Source organism: Oxyura jamaicensis, chromosome 5, assembly GCF_011077185.1.
Source record: "Oxyura jamaicensis isolate SHBP4307 breed ruddy duck chromosome 5, BPBGC_Ojam_1.0, whole genome shotgun sequence".
NCBI lineage: Eukaryota > Metazoa > Chordata > Aves > Anseriformes > Anatidae > Oxyura > Oxyura jamaicensis.
Window position 1 is genome coordinate 43,757,069 of NC_048897.1, and position 24,261 is coordinate 43,781,329.

At 47.8% G+C, this 24,261-nt stretch overlaps 1 protein-coding gene across 1 annotated transcript in view; it reads left to right on the forward strand.

The window, feature by feature from the left end:
* The window catches only part of RCOR1 (REST corepressor 1), an 84,157-nt gene that overhangs the window by 21,950 nt on the left and 37,946 nt on the right, over positions 1-24,261 (forward strand). Inside the window, exon 3 of the mRNA XM_035327246.1 lies at positions 20,077-20,160. Coding sequence (XP_035183137.1) covers positions 20,077-20,160 — 84 coding nt within the window. The remainder of the gene's footprint in view (positions 1-20,076; positions 20,161-24,261) is intronic.

A 24,261-nucleotide genomic window follows, 5' to 3' on the forward strand; every position in this document is an offset into this window, starting at 1 on the left:
AAAACTCCCTTTTTTTGTTCATTTTAATAAATTAAGAGGTGACTCTCCTGTTAGATTTAGCACTGGTGCAGCCTCACCTTGAGTATTGTGTGCAGTTTTGGGCTCCACCCTATAGAAAGGGTGTTAAGGTCCTTGAAAGCGTCCAGAGGAGGGCAACAAAGTGGTAAGAGGGCAGGAAGGCACGTCCTGTGAGGAGAGGCTGAGGACTCTGGGGCTGTCCAGGCTGGAGAGGAGGCCGAGAGGCGGCTTCAGGGCACTGCGCCTCCCTGAGGGGGGAAACTGGTGCCTGCTCCTGGTCACCCATGGCAGGAGTGGCACTGAGCTGTGCTGGGGAGGATCTGGCTGTGCATGAGGAAAAATGTTAATTGTGAGGGCGGTCAGGTTCTGGAACAGGCTGCCTGGAGAGGTAGTTGGTGCTCTGTGCCTGTCAGTGCTCATGGGGCGTTTGGATAATGCAGTCCGCAACATGCCATGTATTTGGTTAGCCCTGAAGTGGTCAGGCAGTTGGACTAGATCTTTGAAGGTCCTTTCCAACTGAACCCTTCTATTCTGTGATTTTATGGATGGATGTCTTGTGAATTCTGTGCTCAGTTCATAAGGTCAACTAACACATAGTAAAAACACAATTAAGTATACCTGCAAGTGGTTCATGGATGTTTCAGGAAGGCCAGGAGGTTCTGTAGGGAAAGATGCACTACATGAAACAACACTTTCTCTCCGTGGAAAGGTCATGGATGTGATGTGCTAAACATAAGGACTCGATGATAGGGAAAAAGAGTGAGTTCTCAGTGCTTGGAATCACTTTCCCCTCCTGAAGTCTAGCGTGGAAATACCAGGAAGGATATTATTGAGATATATTTAGGATTAGAGGTGGAAAACTTTAAAAGGAGATGACTGCTGGAGTTAAGTTGTTCAGAATGTTTTCTGTAATTAATGAATTCAAATCTTTGCTTTTTAAAAAAAAAAAAGTATATATGTTTTTAATTACTGATGATGTTGAATCGGGTTTACATTTGTTCCTTGCAGTTACCATGTTAAGATGAAGGCCATTTTTATGTAGACTGGGGCGTTGTGCTTATTTCTTTACGTTTGCATTATGACACTAGGTCTTCATGTACCATTTCAGAGCCCCAAGGATATGTAACCTTCTGTTTGAGTTAACAATATGGGTACTTTCTATTTCTGACACTCTTTTCCTCCCTCCTTTGTCTCATTTTAGAGAGATACCAACTGGCAACAAATGCACTTGTTACCTTACTGTGCTGTGACATTCTAATCTCACTTCTGAATAACAACAACTGTACCTTGTATTAGAGTTTTATTTGAAAGCATATCTGATGAAACTTGATGTGCTAACTCAGTTATGCATGATGTTTCTCATTCCTAGGCTAGTAAATGAAGTCCATGTTCCTACAGCTGACTTAAAAAAAAAAAAACAAAAAACAAACAAAAAAAACTGGTAAAGGGCAGGTGGAAAGAAAAAAAACTCATTATCAATGCACATCTCAAAATTTCACAAAACGCTACACCTCTAGGTGATGCACAGGGCGAACAAGACTGATCATCTTTGTGTTCTGACAGGGCAGCATCCAACCTGTGCGAACACAGGGCACGGCACAGGCCTTTTCCTTTGTCCTCCGCATGTGTTGCCCTGTGCTGCCAAGGATTTGGATGGCTGGGGGGTTCCCTTTCTAATTCACAAGTGGTGTTTTCAGAGGCACGGCAGTGATGAGATTGGTATTGTTGTAGGTGGCCTTGAAATCCCTGGAATGAAGAAGGGGAAAAAAAAGGGGAACTCCCCATGGTTTTTGAGCAATGGCAGAAGTGGTAGGGTTGTGTCATTACAAGTGAGTTTTCTATGAAAGGGCCAAGCTTATCTAGGGAAGCAAGGGCACTTATTTAGGGCCGTTATTGCTGAATGGCAAACTTGGGGATGGTAATTGCTGCTTCTGTTTAAAAAAAATAAAAATCTCTTTGTGGCATGAAATTGATGGTTCTGTAGGAATAGCAGAGGAAGGACTTGTGTCAAAAATCTGCTTTCCCAGCAGTGTTGGTAGTGCATCCTTGTCCTTTACATCTGGCTTGCAGAAGTGGCAAGCCAGATTGAAAGGAAGGTTCAGATGAAGAAGCCAGATGTTCAGCGAGGTTTACAGGGTAAAGGTAGGTGTGACCAATCCTAAACTTGATGAAGGAACAGCAACTGACCACCTAGAGGGTTTCTGACACACCATTGTAGTGGTCTGGGTGACTGTGAGCAAGTGCATATAGCTTGTGGGGGGGTGAAATCACCGTATTACTCTGTCAGGAGGAGTCTGTAGGAGACGCATGTTTTGTGTCTACGTACCACAGCCTGGTATGTCTTTTGTCTTTCCCCTGCCACTAGAGGGAAAATTCTTCCTTGCAGGTGGCAAGGAAGAATTTTTTCTTTGCAGTATAGCAAAGGCATGGTGCCCTTGCCTTATGTGAAGGGCACCTTACTGCAGGGCCCTAGCTCAGCCTGCTGGCACGTGGCCTTCTGTTTTGGGAATGGAGAGGCAACCTAGAAGCTGTGTGTGAAAGCTTCAGCTTTCCAGCAGCATCACCCCCAGCAAAGTGGGGCCTGGAAGGAACAGGGGTGGTATTCTGTTCCCACAGGCTGCTGGCTGCGTTTGGCAGAAGGGCTTGGCTCTGGGCTGGGAAGTGGGGGAGGGAGGTTGCATCACCGGTGTCCAACGGGAGCGAGTCTTCCAGCCCGTCTGACTGCAGGAAAAGCTATCCAAGGGCAGCGAGCAGGAGGTGTGCGAGCTGCGGTGCTCCGGTGTCACCTTTCCTAGAAACTGCTGCAGTTCTCTTACTGGAGATAGCGCCGGTACTTAAACATGCCGTGAAAGGGAGTGCTGTGTTCCTGGGGTATTGCTGCAGTCAAGGGGGCAAGGGTTCTCAAAGAGAGCCCCCGTCTTGTTAGGCATTGCTTAATTACTGCTCCTCTTTCTTGTGCAGGAATAGGCTAAAACCTGCTCTCCCAGCATCTGTGCTAGTCTCATGTGACTCGTCTACATACTGACTGGGCAGTTGCATAAGGAGATTCTCGGGGGGGATCTTATCCATGTCTATAAATACATTGGGAGGGTGCAAAGAGGACAGAGCCAGGCCATTTTCTTTGGTGCTCAGAGCCAGGACAAGAGGCAGTAGGCACAAACTGGAGCACAAGAGGTTCTGTCTGAACATCAGGAAGCACTCTGTACTGTGTGGGTGATGGTGTGCTGGCACAGGTTGCCCAGAGAGGTTGTGGACCCTTGGAGATCTTCAAAAACTGCCTGGATCATGGGCAGCCTGCTCTGGGTAGTCCTTCAGCAGGGGGTTGGACCAGATGGCCTCCAGTGGTCCCTGCCAACCTGAGCCATTCTGTGGCTCTTTGAGGTGCTAAGGTTGATGGGGAGGAGATGCTGGGGCTCTGGGCCTTATCCTTCAACTGCTGTTGGGCTGAGGATGTCTTTGACGAATCTGTTTATTATACTGGTGGCTGAATTGTTGCCTCTTATAGAGGTGTGGGGAGGAACTGAGACTCTTGGAGGGGACCTCATTTGCAAGTTAAGACCAAACTCTGCAGGCAACAGGCATTTAAACTCTCCTGCATGTAAATTGATGTTTCTGGTTCAGCACAACATCAGGTGCAATGGGATCATCTGGTTTGGCAAGCCTGGGATAGCTGCTGATGGGTGTGGAACATTGCTATCAGAAAGTGGACTTGTAAAGATTTCTGTAAGAAGCTTCCCTTTTCCTTTCTCTGTGGGGACATGGGGAAGTAAGGCCACACAAAGTCAGGAGCTTGGCAGTCTGAAGTACTGTGCAAAAGCTGGCTACAGGTTTAAAACTGATGTTAGGACTGTTACTGGAGGCCATGTGAGTTGATCTGGCATGTGGTTTGTCATCCTGAACACAGTGCTGGTACCTGTGATAACAGCTGACCTTGAAGAAACGAACACAGAGTTCTTGGGGCTCATCAGGGATGTTTCTGTTTCCCTCCTTTGTGCAAAGGCCTTGCAAGAGTAATTACTGGAGTTAAAGAGCTGATGTTTGTAGAGTATGTTGGATATACTAATATCTATCATCCAGCTGTTGAGAAAGGCTGCATTCCTGCTGCATGACAGCTTTTGGAGGCAGGTTTTTTCTGAGACTTCAGAGTCCCACTTACCTGCTGCTTCTGTCTTGTGCAATGGCACGTGTCACCTACAGTTCCTGCAGGAAGCCTCCACAGCTGGCGCAGAGTAGCGGGAGAGCTGTCTGCAGAAGCTTGGGAGGCTGGAGCAAGTCACGGTGCTGCAGCTGGATGCCCTAACGTGGGGCTCTGTGGGGGCAAGAGCGAGGTGAGCCTGGAGTCCTACTTGCATTTAGGGCCAGTGCAGGCAGCCAGCGCCTGCTGTGGGCATTGTGTGGGTGAGATCCCGTGGACAGGTAGAATGAGAGGTTCTTGTCACTCTGCACGGTAAATACATACTGCAGAGACCTGGAGAAAAGAAGTTCAGTTGTCTTCTTTGATGGAACTGGTTTACTCTTATTTTTAAGTGGCTGATTAAAAAAATAATAATTGGAATTTAGCATGTCTTACAGGCTATGAACTTTTCCTTGTTTGTGGTATGTTCAGGCTAGGTGTTAATGAATAGAAATATACCAAGAGTCTCTGCCAGCATCATAAAAATCTGACTACAAATAAATAGTTTTATCATTAGAAAACTGGACTTTTCAGGGGGTGGGGGGAGGTGAGATAGGGATTTTCTGGGGTGAGGAGGAGTAGAAGAGAGAAGCCTATGGAGTCAGCTTGCCCTGAATTATTTTGATACTCTTTCCTTTCAGCATAGATATAACTGAGCTTGTAGCAGATACTTATATTCATATTTGAGTGGTGGCACAGAGCAGATGAGGACTCTGGTGAGACTTTCCAATAGTACATAGGTGGAATCTGCTGCAGTGGTACCTACAGGTCCTGGTCGCAGAGCAGCTCACGGCACTAAGAATGGCGCTGGTTGGTCCCGGTGTCATGGTCCCCGTCCTTTTGCCTTTTGGATAAACTACAAACTTCTCTCAAAGTAGCTGCCTATGAAAATCCAGCTGTCAGGGAAAATGATCTTTCCATAAATGCAAAACTTTGTGCTGGGAGCGTTACAGAGAAAGTGCAGGCCATGACAGAAATGAAGACGGTGCAGCTTTTCTGGTGAGGAAGGTGCAAGTGTCTCGATGCTTGGCAAAGCCCCTGTCTGCGGGTGAATGGTGCAGATCCCTGCCCTGCCTTGCCCTGTGTTCTTCGACAGTCAGCTTTCCTCTCTGGTGCCAGGGTGTCTCAGCTTTTCTCTGTGCCAGCCCACATCTACACCCGTGAGGCTGTTCTGTTCTCCAGGGAGCTCTGCACAGATTTTTTTTTTTTTTTTCCCTTTGAAGGCCCCAGCAACCTTAGCGTGGTTTAGCTTCTCAGTCTCTAATAACTCAGCTCTTCTAAATACTGTCCCTCCCCTGGGGCTCTCTGTCCTCTTTATGTCCCTGTGTGTTTTGTTTCCCTTGCTGCCCTGTTCTTGTTGCTGCTCTTTTTTCCTTTTTTTTTTTTTTTCCTCCCCCCTCCGCATAGATGCGTGTAACACCCCATTAAGCCCTTTTCTACAAGCTACGAGAGCTGAAGTTTGGAACTGAAGTGGCCTGGTGGCACAGCAAGGGAGGCGGCACGGGTCACTGCTGAGAAGGTGACAGCGTGGAGAAAGTGCTCCGGAGTGGTCAGGGTGGCGGCATCGGACGGAGGAGCACGGGGACAGCGGCATAATGCTGCCTTAAGTGGCTGGAGCTCGGCCCGGTGCCCCGAGGAGAGCTGCTGGTTGCTTTTAGAGAGTTACCCCGTGGTCATGGGGTAAACGTGATGAGCTCAGCAGTAACGTTTTGAATCTGTCCGGGACAGTGCGGACAGCATAATTGATGTATGAGGAGGCACAGCTGTACTCCTATCAGCCAGCTGCTGGGGGCTGGCCGCGGCATTTTTCCATTATATAATTTGTGGGAAAGGAAACGAGACTCTGGGCTCTCACAGCGGCAGGGACGCTCTGGCTGCTTTGCCTGAGATGATAGGTTTTGGAAGGAAGGAGAGGGGTTGTTTTGCCCTGAGCATGAATTAAATCTAAAAGGGATTTTTATTTTTTTTTTTAAGTTGGAGAAAACTGAAGAATTTTCAGCCTCAATAAAGAGGCATTTAAGTGCTGAATAGGATTTCAGGCCTCAGATTGGAAAGAGTAATGGCCCTGAACACGGTAAAATTAATGTTAATTTTGTGGCTGGGTATCAGTGTGAGCGAGGGAGGGATGTGCTGTGGGGTTGGCAAGTGCTGCGTGAGCCGAGCCACCCTCCCCTGCTTGGGCACCAGACCAGGTCCTGCCCTTGGCTCCCCACCAAACCCTGATTTTCTCTTTCCAGCAGGGTCTTGCCCCCCCCCCATCTGCCAGGCTGGCACTGGGTTGGTTTCTCCTCATGTGCCTGGCCTCCTCGTGTCCCTTTGTGCTCACTGGAGAGCAAGGCTTGCTCTCCCTTCCCCTGCTGCTGGCAGCACGGCCTGCCCAGCCCTCGTATTTGCCACGAGAGGCCTCGTGCGTGCAAACTTCTGTCCTCTGTGTGAAACGGGCTGGGGAAGGGGGCTGTGCCTCCTGTGGTTACCTGCGGGTGGGTCTTACCTGCCTTGCCTTTCCCTGGAGCAGGGCAGAAGGCCGCATGCTTTCCCGTGCCGTGAGTTGCAGGCCTCCTTGTGCTCACCTTCTTGCTCACGTCCTAATTGATTTCTTTCTAAATATGCTGCGCCATGCAAATGCTGGCGCTGCACAAGGCGCGCTTGTAATCCCACAGCAGAGGCAGCTCAGGAAAATCCCACTTCTTTGCAGGGCTGTGCCCCTGCTCCTGGCCGCCGGTGTTCCTGCCGCTGCCTGGTGCCGACAGCCCGGCTCTCCGAGGTTTGGCTCGCTGCTGCCGGGCATTTTTTGGGATTGTGTATGTTCAGTGTGAGGTGGGAGCAGGGGCAGAACACGGCACAGAGTGAGCACAAAGCGCTGCTTGCCGTGGAGGAGCAGCGATGAGCTAGGTGTTCAGGCGCTCTTGTAGCTACCGGGCCGCTTCGTGCTCTGAAGTTATTCATGCAGATGCGAGACAAACTAGTTCTGAGCGCCTTTTGAAGGCGGGGGGGGGAGGAGGAGAGGAGCCAGGAAACTTGTGCTGGATAGTCTGTTACTAAAAGTTGAACGTTAGGAACAAAATTACATGATCTGTCATGATTGCTAGCTGCGTTTTAAATATAGTGCTTACTACTTCTCCGAGCTTGGCAAAAACGGGGAAAAAATCGACTCACTTGTGAAATATGTAGGAAAAATGTGATCCGATAGCTCTCAGGAGCTGCCTACGTCTGAAGGGCATGTTAAATCTGACTTTGTTTTTGGGTTTTAAGGTTATCCTTACAGCACCCAGCCCAGTGAGCAGCCGGGCCCCGTGCAGGCAGCAGGAGAGGGACTGTCTGTGCCTTGGGGAGCTCGCGAGCTAATGAATACAGCAGTCATCTCCGAGGAGAACTGGAAGCAGATCGAGGTTTTAAAATCTGATTTGAAATATTAAATGTGTTATTTATGGGCTCCTATTTGATTTCAGCATTTCTGAGAGCGGGATGATGAGGAAGGATGACCCGTAGCTAGGGCTCCACCACAGGGCCCGGGAAACCTGGCTCGGCTCCTGTGAGCCTGGCGCTCGGCTACTTTGGGTGTTGATAAAAGCTCTTGTGCGCTGCTGGGGTGCTGTGAGGATAAGGAGCTGGGAGACTGGCATGGAAGGGGGTGAGAGAAGGATATGTGACCGTCACAGATGTTTAAAAGTCGGATTTGTGTGGGTTAAACCGGGCATGCTCACAGCCTGTTGATTGCAGTTGCACGCCACACTGGTGCATGACTCAGATGGCTGGGTGGGATTTGATACATAAGCTGCTCTTACGCTCGCGTTGGCCTGAGGAGAGGGGTCTCCTTCTGGAGATGGCTGCATCATCAGAGCAAGTTGGTGGGTCCTTTTTAGAGGCTGCTATCTCTGCCCCTGCCGGCTGGGCTGCTCACATAATCTATATGAAGCCAGCTTCAGGTAAAATTGGCTGGGTTAGTGCAGGCGATGTGTGCTGCAGCGCTGAGTGGCCTCTTTCCCTTGGGAGGGCTGCAGTGGTGCTTGTCCTCACCCCTGCTTGGGGTGGGCAGTGCTGGAAAGCTCACATCCCTACTGCTGCAGGGCCTGAACCACTGGAAACCCCAGCCCCAAGCAGTGGGGTAAATACTTGGGTTTTCTGTCTTCCCAGGCTCACCCTTACCCTTTGCCATGAGCAGGCTGTCACTGCAGGGAGCACCTCGTGGTTGAGCGAGGGGGCATTGGCCAGCCTGTGCCAAGGTCAGGTCTCCCCTGGGTGTGCTTTTGGGGCCTGATGCTGCTGCTCGTCGGGGTATCGGCTCCAGCAGGGAGGTGCCGTGCTGCCTGCCTGGCTGTTCAGCCCCTGCACACCATGCAGCTGGGTTGGGAAGCTGTGTGCTGCTGTAATGCGGTGGGATTGGCTGCGTGCTGCCTTCAAACGTGGTGGGGTTTGACCCAGCTTCGAGAGCATAATCATGTGAGAAATCTCTACTGTCTTTGAGTTGACTGTGCTTAGCTGCTGCTAACTGACTTGTTCTACTGTGCAAAATGATTTGGTATAGCTAGCGTATGGCAAAATGAAATTTCTCTCTAATTTGGCCTTTTGGGTGGATTTTTGTCCACATGGAAACACCAGTGGGTCCTGCCTGCGTGCCCTTCACAGTACTTTCTTGCCAAGCAGTAACACATTTGTCCAGCAGCCCTAGTCCATAAGTCTTGGAGCACAGCTGGTTGTGAGCTGTTGTTTTTGGTTTTCTTGAACTCCTGGGCTGTCAGGTGGTGGGGAGAAGTGCCCTCACCCCATACTCACTGGGGTCTCAGTTCTACTTAGGTCCGTTCCTGGCCATCTTTTGGCAAAGCTTTTTGAGGTGTGGTGAAGAAATTTAAAAAATAAAAGTTACTTTAACCAAGAATCTGCATTTTCTAACACTGCTTTCTAGGCATTCGTTACTTTCACTAATCAGTGTAAACTATCTCAAAAGGATGTTGTAGTTGAACTTTGGATGGATGGGAAGGGAAGAGGTGTTGCTGACAACATTAAAAAGTAATCTGCAAGAAAGTCAGTAGTCAAGTGTTAGCGGTGGGCAATGGAAACAGGTCAGCTGGTCCTTAGCGTGTGGGAAAGACGAGTAAAATGCTGCCCGAAAGGGGTTGCAACTGGGCCAGTGCTGTGATTAAGGAGAGGTTTGGGGTTTTCTGAAGCAGACTTCGTGAGAGAATCCCTTCTGAGCAGAGGCAGCAGCCCTGATCCCCTCTGCCCCATTTCTGTTCCTTCCCCTCATCTCCTAAAAAGTGCTGGGGAGCAGGGAAGGGTGGCTGGGAGCAGGAATTGCTTGGGTCTGTGGTCTGAATCCCTGCTCTGATGGGGAAGGGAATGGGGGGTAACCACAAGGGAACCACAAGGTCTGCAAAACCTCTGTGGGCTCTGCGCTCCTCTCCTCATGTCTTTGGGGTTGGGAAGATGCCCTGGGAAACCAGAGGTGTCCTGTGGCTGTAGAGGAGCCACTGTGAGCTTTCTACTGAATAAAGCAGCACTTGTGTGTTCTTCATGTCAAACGAGACATTTTTTTTATCGCTTATTTTTACTATTAACAACTGGATTGTCTTTTTGTCGGTACGTAAAGACAGTCTGTGAAATGGAGGAGGGGGTGACTGGGAGGCTGTGGATATTTGGGGGGGAGAACGGGCAACTTGTTCAGCCCAGTGACTGCACGGCAATAAAAATGACAGGTGACACTTGTTATGTGCTAAGAAATATTGGGGTGAGGGGCAGAGGGTGGAACAGCCCTTAACTATATATATACAGTAGTGGTCTCTAAATTAGCTGTTGCATTTCTGAATAAAAATCTTGGGAGTCATAGTGGTTTTTTCATCAACTTGATGGTAATAGTGAAAAGGCAAGTGTATTGTTAAAAGCTGTTATGAAAGCATCTGAGAACAAAACAGAACCTAATTACGGCATGTTTTATAAATCCTGTGGTGTACCCTCTTCTCGAACACTGTGTACAGTTCTGGTTGTGCCCCGTATCCATCCCTCCCCCATGCATACATGCTTCTCAGGGCTGTAAGATAACGAGATAAAGTACAGGAATTGTTCTTCTCCATGCAAGAGGGAGGCAGCAAAGCCCAGACGGTCTAGCCTGGAAAACAGATGACCAAGAGGAGCATGGCAGAGGGTCTGTAAAACAGTACGAGACATGGAGGAGGTGAGCAGGGCACAGTTATTCTCTGTTTCTCATAAGCCAGGAAATGGGGCCACCAAATGAAATGACTGGGTGGCAGCTTCAGAGCTGAGAAAGGAGTGTGTGCATGGGTTTTCTTTGTTCTTCTTCAGACAATAAACATATAATTAAATTGTAGCACTCTGCCACAGGATGTTGTAGATGCCAAAATTATAAATGGGTTCAAAAAGGATTAGACAATTTGATGGACTTTTTTTTTCCTCCTCCCATGAAGGGCCATTAAATCCAGTGATGCAGATGCAGTGCCAGGCTCAGGAAGTCTCTGTGCTTGTCCTGCTCTCATACGTTATTCCTAAGTGCTGTCAGTGAATAATCCCGAGCAGCTCTTCTTGCCGGGGTGAGGGAACATGGCAGAGCACCCCACTTAATGGGGAGGAGGAGCTGAGGACTGGCCTCATAAAGGAATGGGAGGCCATGCGAGTACGGCGCTGTGCGTAGGAGTCGGTGGCCTTCAGGGACTGGGGAGGCAGCAGAACTAACTACCTATGGTGGAAAGAGGAAGACGTTTGCCTTATTTTTGCTTCCTCATCAGAAAACTGTTTGGCTTCAGATGGATTTGACAGTGCCTAGGTGCTGGTCAGCAGCCTGAAACCTGGCACTTGAGGGAATCGTGCCATGTTACTGTTCCTTTTTTAAAGATTTCATTTGGTGTATGTTTCTATACTCAGATCTTGCCTGCATGCACGTAGATCTGCCTGCATGGCTTGGGTGCTAAATGTAAGTGGAAGGGATGCTGTGGAGGGAAGGAAGGAAATCTGTTGGGTCAGCATTCAGGGAAACCGAACAGCAAGCAGCAGCAGTTGCCTCACTCAGGCTGGGGTTTGGCTCTCAGAACATGAGTGCATTTACCTGTTTGTGACAAACATTGAAATGGTTTGCTGTGTGGAGGTCCTGCATGGGTGCTCCCGGTGAATGGCGAGGGGGGCAGGTGAGCCTCGGGAGGCCTGCTTTTCTTTTTTGGTTGTGTGCTCAGGGTTGCTGTAGTCTACTTCTCAAAAAGAAGGAGGGCTGGTAGCTGTAGATGTTGCAAATCTTTAAGAGGAGAAAACAAGCTTTTGAAAACATAATTTCATACTTCGAGTCTTTCTTTAAAGAAGCTCCCCCCTTTCCCATTCCAGTACAAAACCCCAGCCATGTCTAGACAAAAGCCTGTTGTGATCAGCAGAGGTGTGATTCTTAATGCGGAGCGTGGGGGGGTGTATTCATGCTCTGATGTTATGTTAATGTGTTTCCTGCTCCTGCAGGGGCTGCAGGCCTTGTGCATGCAGAACTCCCGGCAAAGCCTGAATTGGAATCGCATGCATATAGAACAATAATTTTACACACTCGAGGTATACATTGAAAGACTGTTTGCTTGTATAGTTATTCGGGCTTCATCTATGGCTGCACATTGGTGCCACCTGCTTGCAGGAAAGAATGAGTGGACTTGTATTATTCAGGAAAAAAAAGCAAGGCGAGGCCCGAACATCTGTTCTGGCTTTATTGTTCACTCTGGCCTAGGCTGTGGGTAAAATGTAGGCCACAGCTTTTGCTTTACTGCTGGCTTTTAAACTAAAAAAGCATCTTGGATCAGATATGTTTTTAAGAAGGTTTTTTTAAAAAATAAAATCCGATGTGAAGTTCAGACTTGGTATGGGTTGAACTGTATTGCTATCCATGTTTTCTTCGTTTTCTCTTCCAGCTCTTCTAATGGTAATAATTTTTATCGCTACAAAGTGACCTTTGTAATCGTTGCTGGATGATTAATCTTTAACTGGGTAATTTTTTAAGCAATATTTTTCACACTGTCATAATGTGTGATACCATGTTTTTTGTAGCACAGCACCTACAGTTATTCTGAAGCAATAAGGCCCTTCGGTCTGCACTTCCAGTGCTGCTGCTCTGAATAGAAACCCAAATAGTAGCCTTTGTTTCCTTAGGAGGATACAAAAATGCCCTCAGAAACTTATTTGCGTATAGATTACAGTGCCAGTCAGGTGTAGTCACCTAGAGGAAGAGCTAAGCACTGCTTAATTCATAACTTTTAAATTAAAAAATGTTCCTTAAGTTGCAGGGTTCCAGTTTAAAGTATTCTCCTACACTTTAATGTTGCTGTTGTATGTACAAGGATGGTGTTTATTCAGGGTACCAGCTCCTAAACCTAGGCGATCCTCAGAAAGCACAAGCTCGAGGGGGTTGTGGGCATTATCTGCTGACCTGGGAGAAGTCCCATGCAGAAGAAGGTGGGCAGCAGGGCTCTCCCCACGGCTGTGAGACCCCGGTGCCAGCAGCAGGGAAGGAAGGTGGAGCAGCTTTTCTTCTAGTTCTTAATTTTGTTTGAATTCTCCTGTGTCACATAGGTACCTCGTTGTATTGCAGCTGTGCATGTACAATTGTGCTATGAGCCTGAGTAATATCAGTGAGCCAGTGAGAAGGAGTTCTTCAAGTTTTGGGAGCCGGTGCCTCCCTTGTCTTATTTTGTTTAACAGTCATCGTGGGTACTGTAAGCAGGGGATTTTACCCTATGCAATAAATAGAAGGTCTGCATTGATAAAGAAAATGCAGGATTGGGAATGGAAGTACTTGTTTAATCTCACTTCATCAGAAGTAAATATGCTTAGACTTGGTCCAAAACTGCTTTATGCAACATTTAGCAACTAAGTCGTTATATGTCAGCTCCAGCTCTTCCCGAAACAATTAAAACATCTATTCACCTTTGTGTATTATGCAATGCATGTTTTATGTAAAATGTTAAGGGTTACATATTAAAAGTAAGGGAGGTTTCTTGGTCTTTTTTTTAACCTGCAAAATGTTATTTAAAGATGACTTAGTACCATTTATGGGAGGGATCAGTAGTGCTACTAGTAACACAATAGCCTTTGCAGGTGGGAATTCTGCCATCGTGTACCTTGGGGATTTCAGTCTGTTGTGTAAGCTTTAATAACTCTTAATGAAATACATTGTTTAGATCTGGAAACCGTTTCTTACCTGCTGCCTTGCAAGAGATCATTACCTGAAGATTTCCCTTTACTACTACGGGAAGTGCTTTTTTAACTATGTTGATTTGTCCATGCTTGCCTTCCGAAGAAGATACAGTGGTGTGCATCTGTATTGAGCACCTGGCACTGGCTGTGCTGTTCTGGGTTACCATTTGCTGCTTTAAGTCATGGAGGAACTTAATAGTGTTGTCAGATGCCTACTCTTTGTGGTGCATATTGCAGTGCTGTCATGGTGGTGTGTTTGCCTCCTTTGAAAGTCAAAGGGCTCCAGTAGCTCTGAAATGCATTATGCAAACAGCAACAGAAAAAAAAAAATCACACCTGAGAATGTTGAAAGGGTTATGGAGAAGGGTGAAGTCTGGGAATCCTCCTGGCAGAGCTTCGTCCTGACTTGGGCAGGATGGAGCTGGGAGCAAAGTGTGACTTGGCATCTGCAGGAAACTGGGATCATCTCTCTGAGGGGTCAGAGTAGGTGCCAAAAACAAAGCGTAGCATGCTTTTGAGCGGCTCACAGCCGCAGCTGGAGCATGCAGCATCCCTGGGCAGAGCTGTGAGACCGAGCAGCTCCCTCAAGTGCACAAACCCAAGTGGGAGCTGGCACCGCTGCCTTGTGTGGAAACAAAAGGTAGGTGACAGTGATGGGTGGTTCTTTCAGAGGCCTTGGCTCCCGTGAGTTTATTCTGACACGTTTCATCTTTAGGAGGGAGAAGAAAAGTAAAATGGGACGTGTCGGGCCAGAGCAGTACAGCACTGGGTCTGAGGTGGCCAAAGCTCCACGTGTCCCGCATGTCTTGTATGCGGGAATTGCACTCAAAGTCCTTCAGACAGCATAGAGCAGTGCCATGGTGGAGGGAGGTCTCCTGCCGGTCCCCTTCCTTCCTTATCTTGTAGGGTATGCAGTATAAAACTAGGAATTAGTTGAGATAACCTGTGGGTGTGTTTTTTTTTTTTTTTTTTGATTAGGCTCCCTTGCTCTGGTTGGCAGCAGCGGGGTGAAGCTGCGTGGCAGCAGAGGCCCTGTCCACGTGAGCCTGCTGCTCCCTGCGCACCCGCTCTGCTGTTTGTCTGATCTCGCAGCCAGCTGATTTGATTTAATAACTCAGGGAAAACGCTGTTTGCTTTTTATTTTGCCAGGTTAGTTTTAGCGAAATGTGCTTGGCTTGGATGGACAAATGCCAGAGTCAACAGGAGGTGGGGGAGAGGCGGGGAGCGTGTGTCAGGAGAGCAGGGAGATGCTGGCTGAGCAGGCCCTCCTCCGCCTTCAGCAGCGGTGAGGTGTGAGATGGGCTCCAGCTGTGAAGTAAAAGTTTCACCCTTTGGCCTTTTGACTCAATTTCTCCGAGGCTCTTGGTTCACCTCCCTGAACGGAGGTGTGGGTGGGATGAGGGAGTGGTGTTTTTACAGCTTTCCTGCTGTCGTGACTTCAGCTGCTCCATGGCTTGCTGAGACCGGGAGGGATCAGACGGATGAGGAAGGTTTTGTGACCTGTGGAGGAGACTTAGTGCCTCCGATGCTGCTTAGTGTGGTACCGGTGGCCTTTGGTAGCTTCTGTCTGTCAATGTGTTCATCTCCCTCCCGTAACAGGCATCTTGGCTTCCCAGCACCCTGGCAGAGGTTGGGAGAGAAGCACGCTTCTTGCTCCTGGTCCTGCTTCATTGGCAGGCTTTCTGCGAGCGTGGTGGCTCGCAGCCTGCAGGGCACGCGCGTGTCGTTGCTCTCGCTTTGCTCTGGAGAGAGTCTGAACAAAGATCTGTGGTTTCGTGTCAGCACAAATGTATTCATGATGACAAACTCCGCAGCACATTCAGCGCTGACTGTATTCATACAGTCCTGATTCTAGCACCAGTGCAGTGTAAGTTTGTGTAGAAAACAAAGTGGTGCTATCTGCAGGAAGCCCTTAAGATGCCAGATACTTGTGTATCTCATCAGGCTGTGGGTGCTGCTCAGGGGTTATGGGGCACAGTCCCTCTGCTATGGAAGCACACGGTCTTGTTGACTTTGGCTCAAGGCTGTGTTTCTTGATGTGAGGAGGAGGTCCTGACCTTGAAGGTAAATTGATACTGGGGGATTTGCAAGGGTGCATTTAAGAAGTTCCTTGCAAGGAACTTGTACACGTCGCTTCTATCCTGTTTCTGCAGAGGGTCCTGGCAGGGCCAAACCTCTGCTCTCTGACTTGGAGTGAATGCAGCAGAAGGTGGCTCTAGGAGGAAGGGAGGGTTTCAAGAGTTTTTTTTTAATCTCTTGACTTTCACTTTCCTCTTTGTTCTCTGCCTTGTGTATGAGCTGGGATTGCTGACCTTCAGATGGATTTACTTCTGAGGCTTTAAACTTTTTGTGGTGGTGGGAGAGCAGGACTGACATCTTCCAGTGTACAAATGAAAATTGGGCAGACATGCTTGGGAGCGAGGCTGTCTCTTGTAGAATCCTTCATAGCAGTGTAGAAAGATGCTTTAAAGACTCAGAAGCAAGATAGATACTTTGTTTTAAATCAGCCCAATGCCTCTTAAAGTCAGCTGCTGCTGGTTGAAACCTCCATCTTGTGTTTTCCTTTTTTTTTTTTCTTTCTGCATGGCAATCTTGAAACAGGTTTCCAAAAGCTGGGGGAGAGCTGTAGCTGCTTTGTGTCTGGGCTTCACACCCTTGTCATGCGCATGCCAGGCCCGTGCCTTACCAGGGGCTGTGTGGGGAGCCCCCAGGGATGGAGGACATCACCCTACAAGCAGAAGGGGGTTAGTGACTCAAACAGCTGTGTTACCGAGCTGCACAACAGAGCACCACGTCCCTATACACCATGTGGTTGGCTGCATGCCGCTGTTGAGATGCGGCTGGTGGATATCAGGTCATGCCTCATCGCTTCCCTTGTACCAGGTGAAATGTTAGGGGCTTGTGCCATCAACCAGGGCTGTAAGTGGGACCACCTTTAAAAATGGCCTTTTCTTTACAAAGTGATTTTTAACCTGGATCAAACCCCTGTTCTGGTTCAGCGTATGGTTCATCAAACAGTTGTCTGTGCAGCTAAGGAAATGGGATAGGAAAATGTTCTGGGGACAGCTCTGGAAAAGAGCCATGGTACTGTGCCTGGTCAGAGGGACTGCCCATCTCTGCTAGGGTGAAGGCAATGAGAACTTGCATCCCCTGTGGGTTTTGGCACTGGAACAAAGGAAAGGAGGAAGGATCCCTTATTCCTCTGAGCCTTGACTTTGGGACAAACAGGAGAGCCAGCAGTGGGGAAATTATTTTGAACTGTTTGCTCCTGTATCATCTGTGATAGGGAGCTAATGGCTGTGGCAGAGACTCTACAAATACCTAGTGGGTAGTGTAGATGAAAGTGCAGGATTAACTGAAATGTCAGACAATCTTTCTGCCAATATACAGCTTCTTTAAACACAGGTTGCACTGGTTTAACTGCACTTGCTTAAATGAGTAAACCCCATTGATCCTAAATTGATGTTACCCTAAAAAGAGTAACCCTTGCCCTCCTTAAGTGTCTGTTTTAATGTAAAATATATAATGGATTAAATTAATGTAGCTTTTTAGCTTTGTCACTGAAGTGTAGAGTGTTTGAATTCCCCCTGTTAACCTTTGTGCAGAAGCAGAGGATGGGGGAAGGAATTCCCCCATGTCGGTGGGCCTTGTGCTGTGCTTGGAAAGATGCAGAAAAGGGATGTAATAACTGCTCCGCAAAAGCTGCGCCATGCCCTATCCTCTCTCCTTATGGCTCTTGCTCTAAAATAACCATTCCAACATGCTTCTGAATTCTGAGCAAGCTCTTAAGCCTTGCTCTGTCATGTAGCAGGAGTCCTGGTGCTGCTTGTGTTTTGGGGGTCAGCACTGGGCTGCTAGGAGGAATCGCTGCTGGGTCTGCCTTGCTTGGAGGTGATGGGCAGCGAGGGTCTGTGGGCTTTGAGGGGTGATGGAGGGGACAGTGTGGCGCTAGAAGGCGAGGGGGCTGCGTGGCTGGGGTAAGTCATGCGTGGTTCTAGGGAGGGAGTCCTAGCCTCTGGGGGTGTTTGCCCTCCATGTTCGTTCTCTGATGGGTGTTGGCCTTTGGTCTGTCCTATGCAGAGTTTTAACTTAACCCTGGCGTGCCTCGCACTGGCCTCTGCTGAGGAATGAAGGCTGAGGGACGTGCGCGGGCTGCTGCTGAGGCTGGTGGGAGATGAGGGGAAGAAGTGGGGCTGTGGTACTTGGGCAGGAGGGGATCCTGCGGGTAGCACAAAGCCCCATGTTGGACTCCAAGAACTCCCTGCAAATCACAGAACATGTTCAAGTGAGGCCCAGTGAGAGATTTATCCTGGCCAGAGGGAAGGGGTGGGAGGCTTGGACGTGGGCAGCCCCTAACATGAAGCACTCTCCTGAAAAAGGAGGGCGAGGAATGCATTTCACTGGCCACCTTGATGCCACGAGGTCTTGCAATACCACCTTGCCCTGGTCACCACCTCCCAGGCTTTGGGGATGGCCGTGACCTCTTTGTGTTACCTTCCCCTCAGGGACCAGCCTGCTGAGGGGACAGCCGGGCTCCTCTGTGCCGCGTGTGGCAGCCTCCTGGTGCCTCAGGGAGCAGGCGCAGCCTGCTGTGCTGGGGGAGACGCTTTCCCTTGTCCAGGAATAGGCATTTTGGTCAGTTGAGTGAGCCAGGCTGATGGGTTGCCATGGTGTGAAGGCTCACTTGCAGAATTTGGGTGTCAGGCTCCTAAATGGGGATGGGTTATGGTTGTGGGGAGGGGTGTGGGATTTGGGTTGGGAGGGTTTAGCTTCTGGAGGCCTGCCTGATGATTTCTGCCCTTGAGTATTTTTATGGGATGTGGAAGTGCTTTTCAATGTAATGCCAAGTGAGGAGAGAGCCTTCTTTTTGTATATTTCAGACTCTGCACTGAACTAAATAGTAGGCCAGACTCTGCTGTAGGGAGAGTGAAGAGTGAAATTTGATAGAGGCTTAAAGCTGCCTTTTCCTTTGCATTTCTGTCCTAGCCTTGGTATGGGGCAAAAGTAAAATTTAATCCCAGAAGTATGAAGATTTTTTTGGTAAAGTTCAAGAAATGTAATTATAAATTCAGGCACTTTTTCTGTTCTATATATAGACCCAGTCTCCACCCCCCGTCTCTTTCCACTGGAGGCTCTTGTCTTTTCTCACTCCTGTTTTTCTGCCTAGTGTAGAAAGTAGTGATGGTGCACAGGGCACAAAATACCTTGGGCGTGCAGTTGCTACCCTTAAAAAAAAAAAAAGGCCGTGTAAAAGGTGATCATGATATTTAGCTATTAAAACAGAGAAATTAGTAGTGAAAATAAAGATTTGTTTCTAGGAAGGCTTGAAAAATAAGGTAGACTCTGGGTATTTGAAAGTAAAATTTTACTTCAGTGTAAATAGGTTATTGGCCTGTTTTTTTGTGCATGCTATTTTTGCTATATATGCGTTTACTTTAAACTCATTATTTTTGTCATTTATCCCTAAATGTTATTAGCTGAGCAGATCTAGCGTTAAAAACAGTAATCAAACCGTGAGTGCTCATAGTGTTGTAATTATTGAACTTTCTGATCTGTTCAGAAGGCTGGGTGCTGGCAGGCTTCTGTTTGTGCCACAGTGGAGACAGAGGAGCAGATAATGTCCTGCTTTCATACCCGTGCCACGGGAACGGAGGGTCCTGGCACTGCGTCTTCCATCAGAAGATGCAGAACTTCCCTCACCTGTTGTGGTGTTTTTCAGTGCATCGTGAAATGGTGGCTATGTCTCATTGTGCAGCGAGGAGAAAATAGTGTTGTGTTGAAACATTGCATAAAACTTCAGCATTACGAAGTTCTGTAGTGGAAGTAGTACTGTAGGCACCCGTTCATAACAAGACCTGCAAGTTGCTCTTGGCCAGGGCGGGTGGTTGAGCTGGCTGGGCGTGCTGACTCAACAGGGCAGGTTTCTTTCTCTCCTCCTCCTCCTCTTCTGACTGCTCATCACCCAGATTCACAAGAACTTGTTGTTGAAACTTAACCTTTACCTTGAGGTTGCTCTTCAAAGTACGTGCAGCTGTGGTTCTTCACTTCAGACTTTCAGTGCTCTCAAGCTCAACAAGCGTTAAGTTGGCTAAAAACGGACGTGTTTTCAGGAGCGTGGGTGTGATGCACGAGAGGTGCTCTGAATGGGTTGAACAGAGGAGAGGGCCTGATTCTGCTCTGGGACACCCAGCGTTCCCTCAGTGGGTCTACGGATATACTGGGGATGGAGGCACAGCAGGGCTCTTGGGTTGGATGGGGGAGAAGGCTCTAGGAAGTGAAAGCTGGGAGGCTCGTCCGTGTGCCTACCCTGAAGTGTTAACCTAAGTGCACGGTAAGGTCTCATGACGTTAAGGCTTGGAGCCTGCTGCCTGAGCCTAGCTCCTCCCTTTTTCATTTAACAGTGGCTGGAAGAAAAATAATCAAGTACGCTGGAAGAGAAACATTAACTTTTAATTTAGATCTAACATATGCTTCTCAGTGCACTGCATGGAAGAGTGAGAGTGCGGTATCTGTCGTGGTATACAGGGGGTGATGCATTGGGGGAAAAAAAATCAAGGAAAAGCCTCAGGTCTGAATGAGGAGGTCGGGTTTTGACTTTACAGATGGGTTTCGTAGCTTGATTAAAAGCTGCAGATGCGTGATAAGTTGCTTTTGTATACATTTTGCATCTGAAACGACTTTCTCTATAACTTGGATTGTATCTGCTTTCTCTTAAGCCAAACTTGCAAGACGAAGTCAGGAGAGAGAGAACCTCGGCATGCTGGTCTGGTCACCTAATCAGAATCTCTCTGAAGCAAAATGTAAGTCTCTTTAAATTTTTCTTTCTCCATTTCTCTTAAGTGTATCACTTAAAGAATGTGAAGGTGCCACTTTCAGTAGAGAGGTTATGTCTGTGACCTTTTTATTATGCTTTGAAATTAATTTGAGCATTGGAAAAAAAAGAAAAGCCTACAAAGCGACCCTCCAAAAGAACTTTGTTCCCCTCAGGCAGTTGTTCAGTGTAGCAAATACATGGAAGCAGGGAAAGCAGGAGAAATGTGCCACGTTTTTCCTTGGCATGAATTCTTTAAGATACTTACTCTCAGGCCTACATGATCTTGTTTGCTGGTGCCACAGAAGATGACAGAAATAACTGCTGAGAGCGAAAGTGTTTGAGAACTATGGGGTGGCAGAAATCTCTGGCAATTTGTAGTACCTTTTTCTGATAAAGTCACAAATAAAATTCACATCTGGAGCTCGTGGAGGTTTAAATGCCAGAACAATTGCAGTGCCTTGGAATTCCACGTGAGGGCAATTACCAGCTCTGTGTGTGTATTTGGGAACAAGTCTCAGTGCTGTTGCCAGATGGCAGAACTAGTGTTTGAAAGGTTTGTCTAGCTACAGTTGTCCTCGTGAATAAGTGGGACTCCTTGATTAAAGGGCTGCTGTTTGCAGTAACTAAAGCTAAACGTTTTTAGGGGAGGCAGCTGAAAGAGACTGTTTTTGGTTTTATGCTTCTACCTTTTTTCTTTCTGAATCTGAGACCAAGAATAAGAATCTTACGTGCCTGTCCTGCAGATGTTTGTGGTGGCAGTATTAAATTGATAGATGATTTTTCCCTAGGCCCAAGGGCTGAGATGCATCACAGCACCGTTGTGAGGCCTCTGCTAATTAAGGCAGCAGAGGCTGCATAAACTGGCTCAGTCAAGAAGTGGCTGGGATCTGCCCTGGGGCATTTGGTCCACTGAGGAAGTTGCCCCTTAAGTTACAAAAGGATAATAGTACTATGATCTGCAGATAAAAAGGGCTTTGCAAGCATCATGTTTGCCTTCTCCCTTACCGGTGGTGTCTTGTCTGCTCTCTGCTGGCTATTGCATGCTGAACTAAGTAAGACTGATGAGGAGACATTTGACAGTTACCTACAGCTAGAAACCTGTGAAGGGGTGTGTGTATAAGAGCAAAAAACTGATGCCTCCACCTGGAGGCAAGACTGCCTGGGTCATCTGTGGCACAGGATTTCTGTAGCTGCCCCTCCAGTCTGAGAGTCTGAATCTCAGCTGTGCTTTGGAACATTCAGTTTTTGTCTGATAGGAAGGGTGTTTCTTGGAGACAGAAGAGAGAATGGAGGAGGAAAAGAAAGGATTTGTGGAACTGAGTAAAATCTTCAACTCAATATCATGGTAATTGGCACAAAATATGCAAGTATATTAGAGTTAAAAGGGTATGATATCTGTTAAGACGTCATGAACCGAAGAAATGAAAAATGTAGTATGACTGATTTAAAAACTAAGTAGCAGTTGACTGTTGCTGGCACAACAAAAGTTGGGGAAAACTTGTGAATGTGAGGGCAAGAGCAAATTTCTCATAAGACTCAACTAAAATTTTAGTAACAGCGTAGGCACATCAGTGATTTTACCTTCCAAAAAGATACAGAAAAAAGTGAATGAATATTTCATACAGTGTTTGGGGGAGAGAAGTATGATCTCTTGTGCAATACGTGACATACAAAGATCTCCCAGGCACATAGCTGGGTGTGGAGATGTGGTTGTCAAACGGCATCTGGTAGCAGCAAGCAGCCAAGGATCATTGGGAGAGGTGGCTGAGGGGACCTGGGGGTGGTAGGAACTCTCTAGCAGGTGGGGAGAGGGCAGCTCTGCAGGGAGGGAGAACAAGAACAAGGTAAGGGTGTACATTTCCTTGTCTTAGCTCAAACTGAGCTGACACTACTGAAGGAAGTATCAGTTATTCCTACCTCTGCCTGGCGTTAGCCAAAACTGAACTATGAGGAACAAAGCAGTGCAGTGCTCTTCAAAGTCTGTAGAGCATTTGGTGTAAGGCATGCAAAGCTCCCTCTAGTCTGCTTCATGGTTTATGAAGGAGGAGCATCAGGGGAAAGTGACTTTCTTCAGCTGTTCTGGTGTTCACTTACCAGTCTTGGCATTTGCTGATGGTGAATCCTAATTAAGTGGGGTCTGTGAGAATACCTAATAAGCCTGATGATCCACGCTTCCATCAACGACACAGAGTTGATACGGGATTGCTGTGAAGAGAAACTGAGGGTAAGCCATAGATTGACAAGATGGTAAATAAAGTGAACACTGCCACTAGTCTTAGAGAGTGCTTTGGGTCTGCTTCCTAGCTTGAACTGATGCCAATGTAGTGGGTTCTTAATGACCCGACTGCAGAGTTACAAGTCTGAGCGCTGAAAGCTCTGGCCTTACTTTCTTTATCAAAACAAATGTTTGGAAAGAAGTAGCTTGGAGTGCAATTCTAGGGGCACAGCGGGCAGGTAATCTGGCAAGGGCTTCCCAGTGTCATGCTTGGCCCCAAAGGATGATGTGGGGGTAAAAAAAATGAGGTGGTAACTGGAGTGGTTTGGTGCCTCTGAATGCTGCAGCATTCGGGAAAAAATCTTCAGAATAGCGGCTTTAGTATGGAAAATGTGAGAAAAGAATGGAGAATGGGAGCTACTGAAATGTTTTGAAAACTGAAGGCGAAGCAAACCCCATCTGTTCAGTTTACTGAGTAGAGACTGAAAGGGGACTGTTGAATTTTCTCAAAGGGGAATTTTGACATAGTAAAAGATGAATATAATATAAATAAAGGGCTGCAAGAGAAGTCCACAGAGACGGAAATAAAATTCCTGAGTGTGTGTTTTTTAATTTTTTCGATTGACTATTGGAAGTTATCCAGGGAAGTGAAGGATTCCCTGTTTCTTGTTGCCTTTTTAAACCATGGGTTTTTGTGATGTGTGTTAACTTTGGAGGAGGAAATCATTGGCCATGTGAAGCAAGAGTGGAAGGAGCTGGGGTCTCCAGAAGGTTGGCGTAGCCCCTTGGTCTGTAAATGCTGTGAATCCTAGATAGGATTTCATCCGTCCTGTTCTTGTGCTAAGAGTCACAGGACTCTGTGTTCCTGGGGCTCTGTGTGAAGATGGAAGCTATTGCAGCACACGTTAGTGATGGCTCAGAGCTGGAAGGTCCGCGAGCAGAGCAGTTCTGTGGAGTCAGTGCAGCCTCCTGGGAGCCACCTCCAGTACCCCTGTGCCACAGAAACCTGCAGGCAGCCCTGCGACAGCGCCCAGAGCTGTGTGTGCTGATGTTTGGCAGAGGTGTGTGTGTGTGGGGGGGGGTCCTCTGTAAGCTGCCGGAACGAACCCTGAAAGGACCAGTGAGTCTGCCCTGACAGCCTGGTGGGAATCTGCATGCCTGCTGCTCCAGGCTCATGCAGGTAGTTACGGGGTGTCTGCGTCCCAGGTACTGGCACATTAGAGGAATTCATTGCCTGGACGCCATGAAATAATGGATATGGTAGAGAGGATTTAAAAAGAAGGAAAAAAAAAAAAGGCACACACAAACAAACAAAAGTATCTGTTGGCACATGGCTCACTTTTTTATCCTGTGCCTTGTTAACCATTAATCCTGTACAAACCGCTTGCTGCCCTGCCCCATATTGATACCAAAGCTGAATGCTGCCAGCGTGGTCCTTATCTACTGTCAGGCTCCTCTTTCAGCTGCCAGAGGGGTTCAGGAACAGCTTGGTGGGAGACAAGCATCCATTCTCTTTGCCTGCCACAGGGGAAGGAGAGGCAGAGAGTGAAAAATGCATTGTAATGATGCTGTGGAGATCCAGCACAGGAGCAAGCGGGGCCAGCAGGAAGCTATTTATACCGCAGCAGCGTCTATTGCTGTGCCAAGTGCTCCAATGGGTGGAACCATAACGATGGCACTGGGTTGGTTTGGAAATAAGCAAGTGCTGGCATGCTGCAGCTGCCCAGGAGGAAGGGATGGAAACCAGGCAGGAGAATAGGATGTGATGAGTGCTTCTACGCGTCTGTATTTCAAAGGTGAACTACAAGAGGAGAAAGATGTATTGTTTAGCTCGTGATAAGCTCTGTTTTGAAAGTCATTTGTCTACTCTCT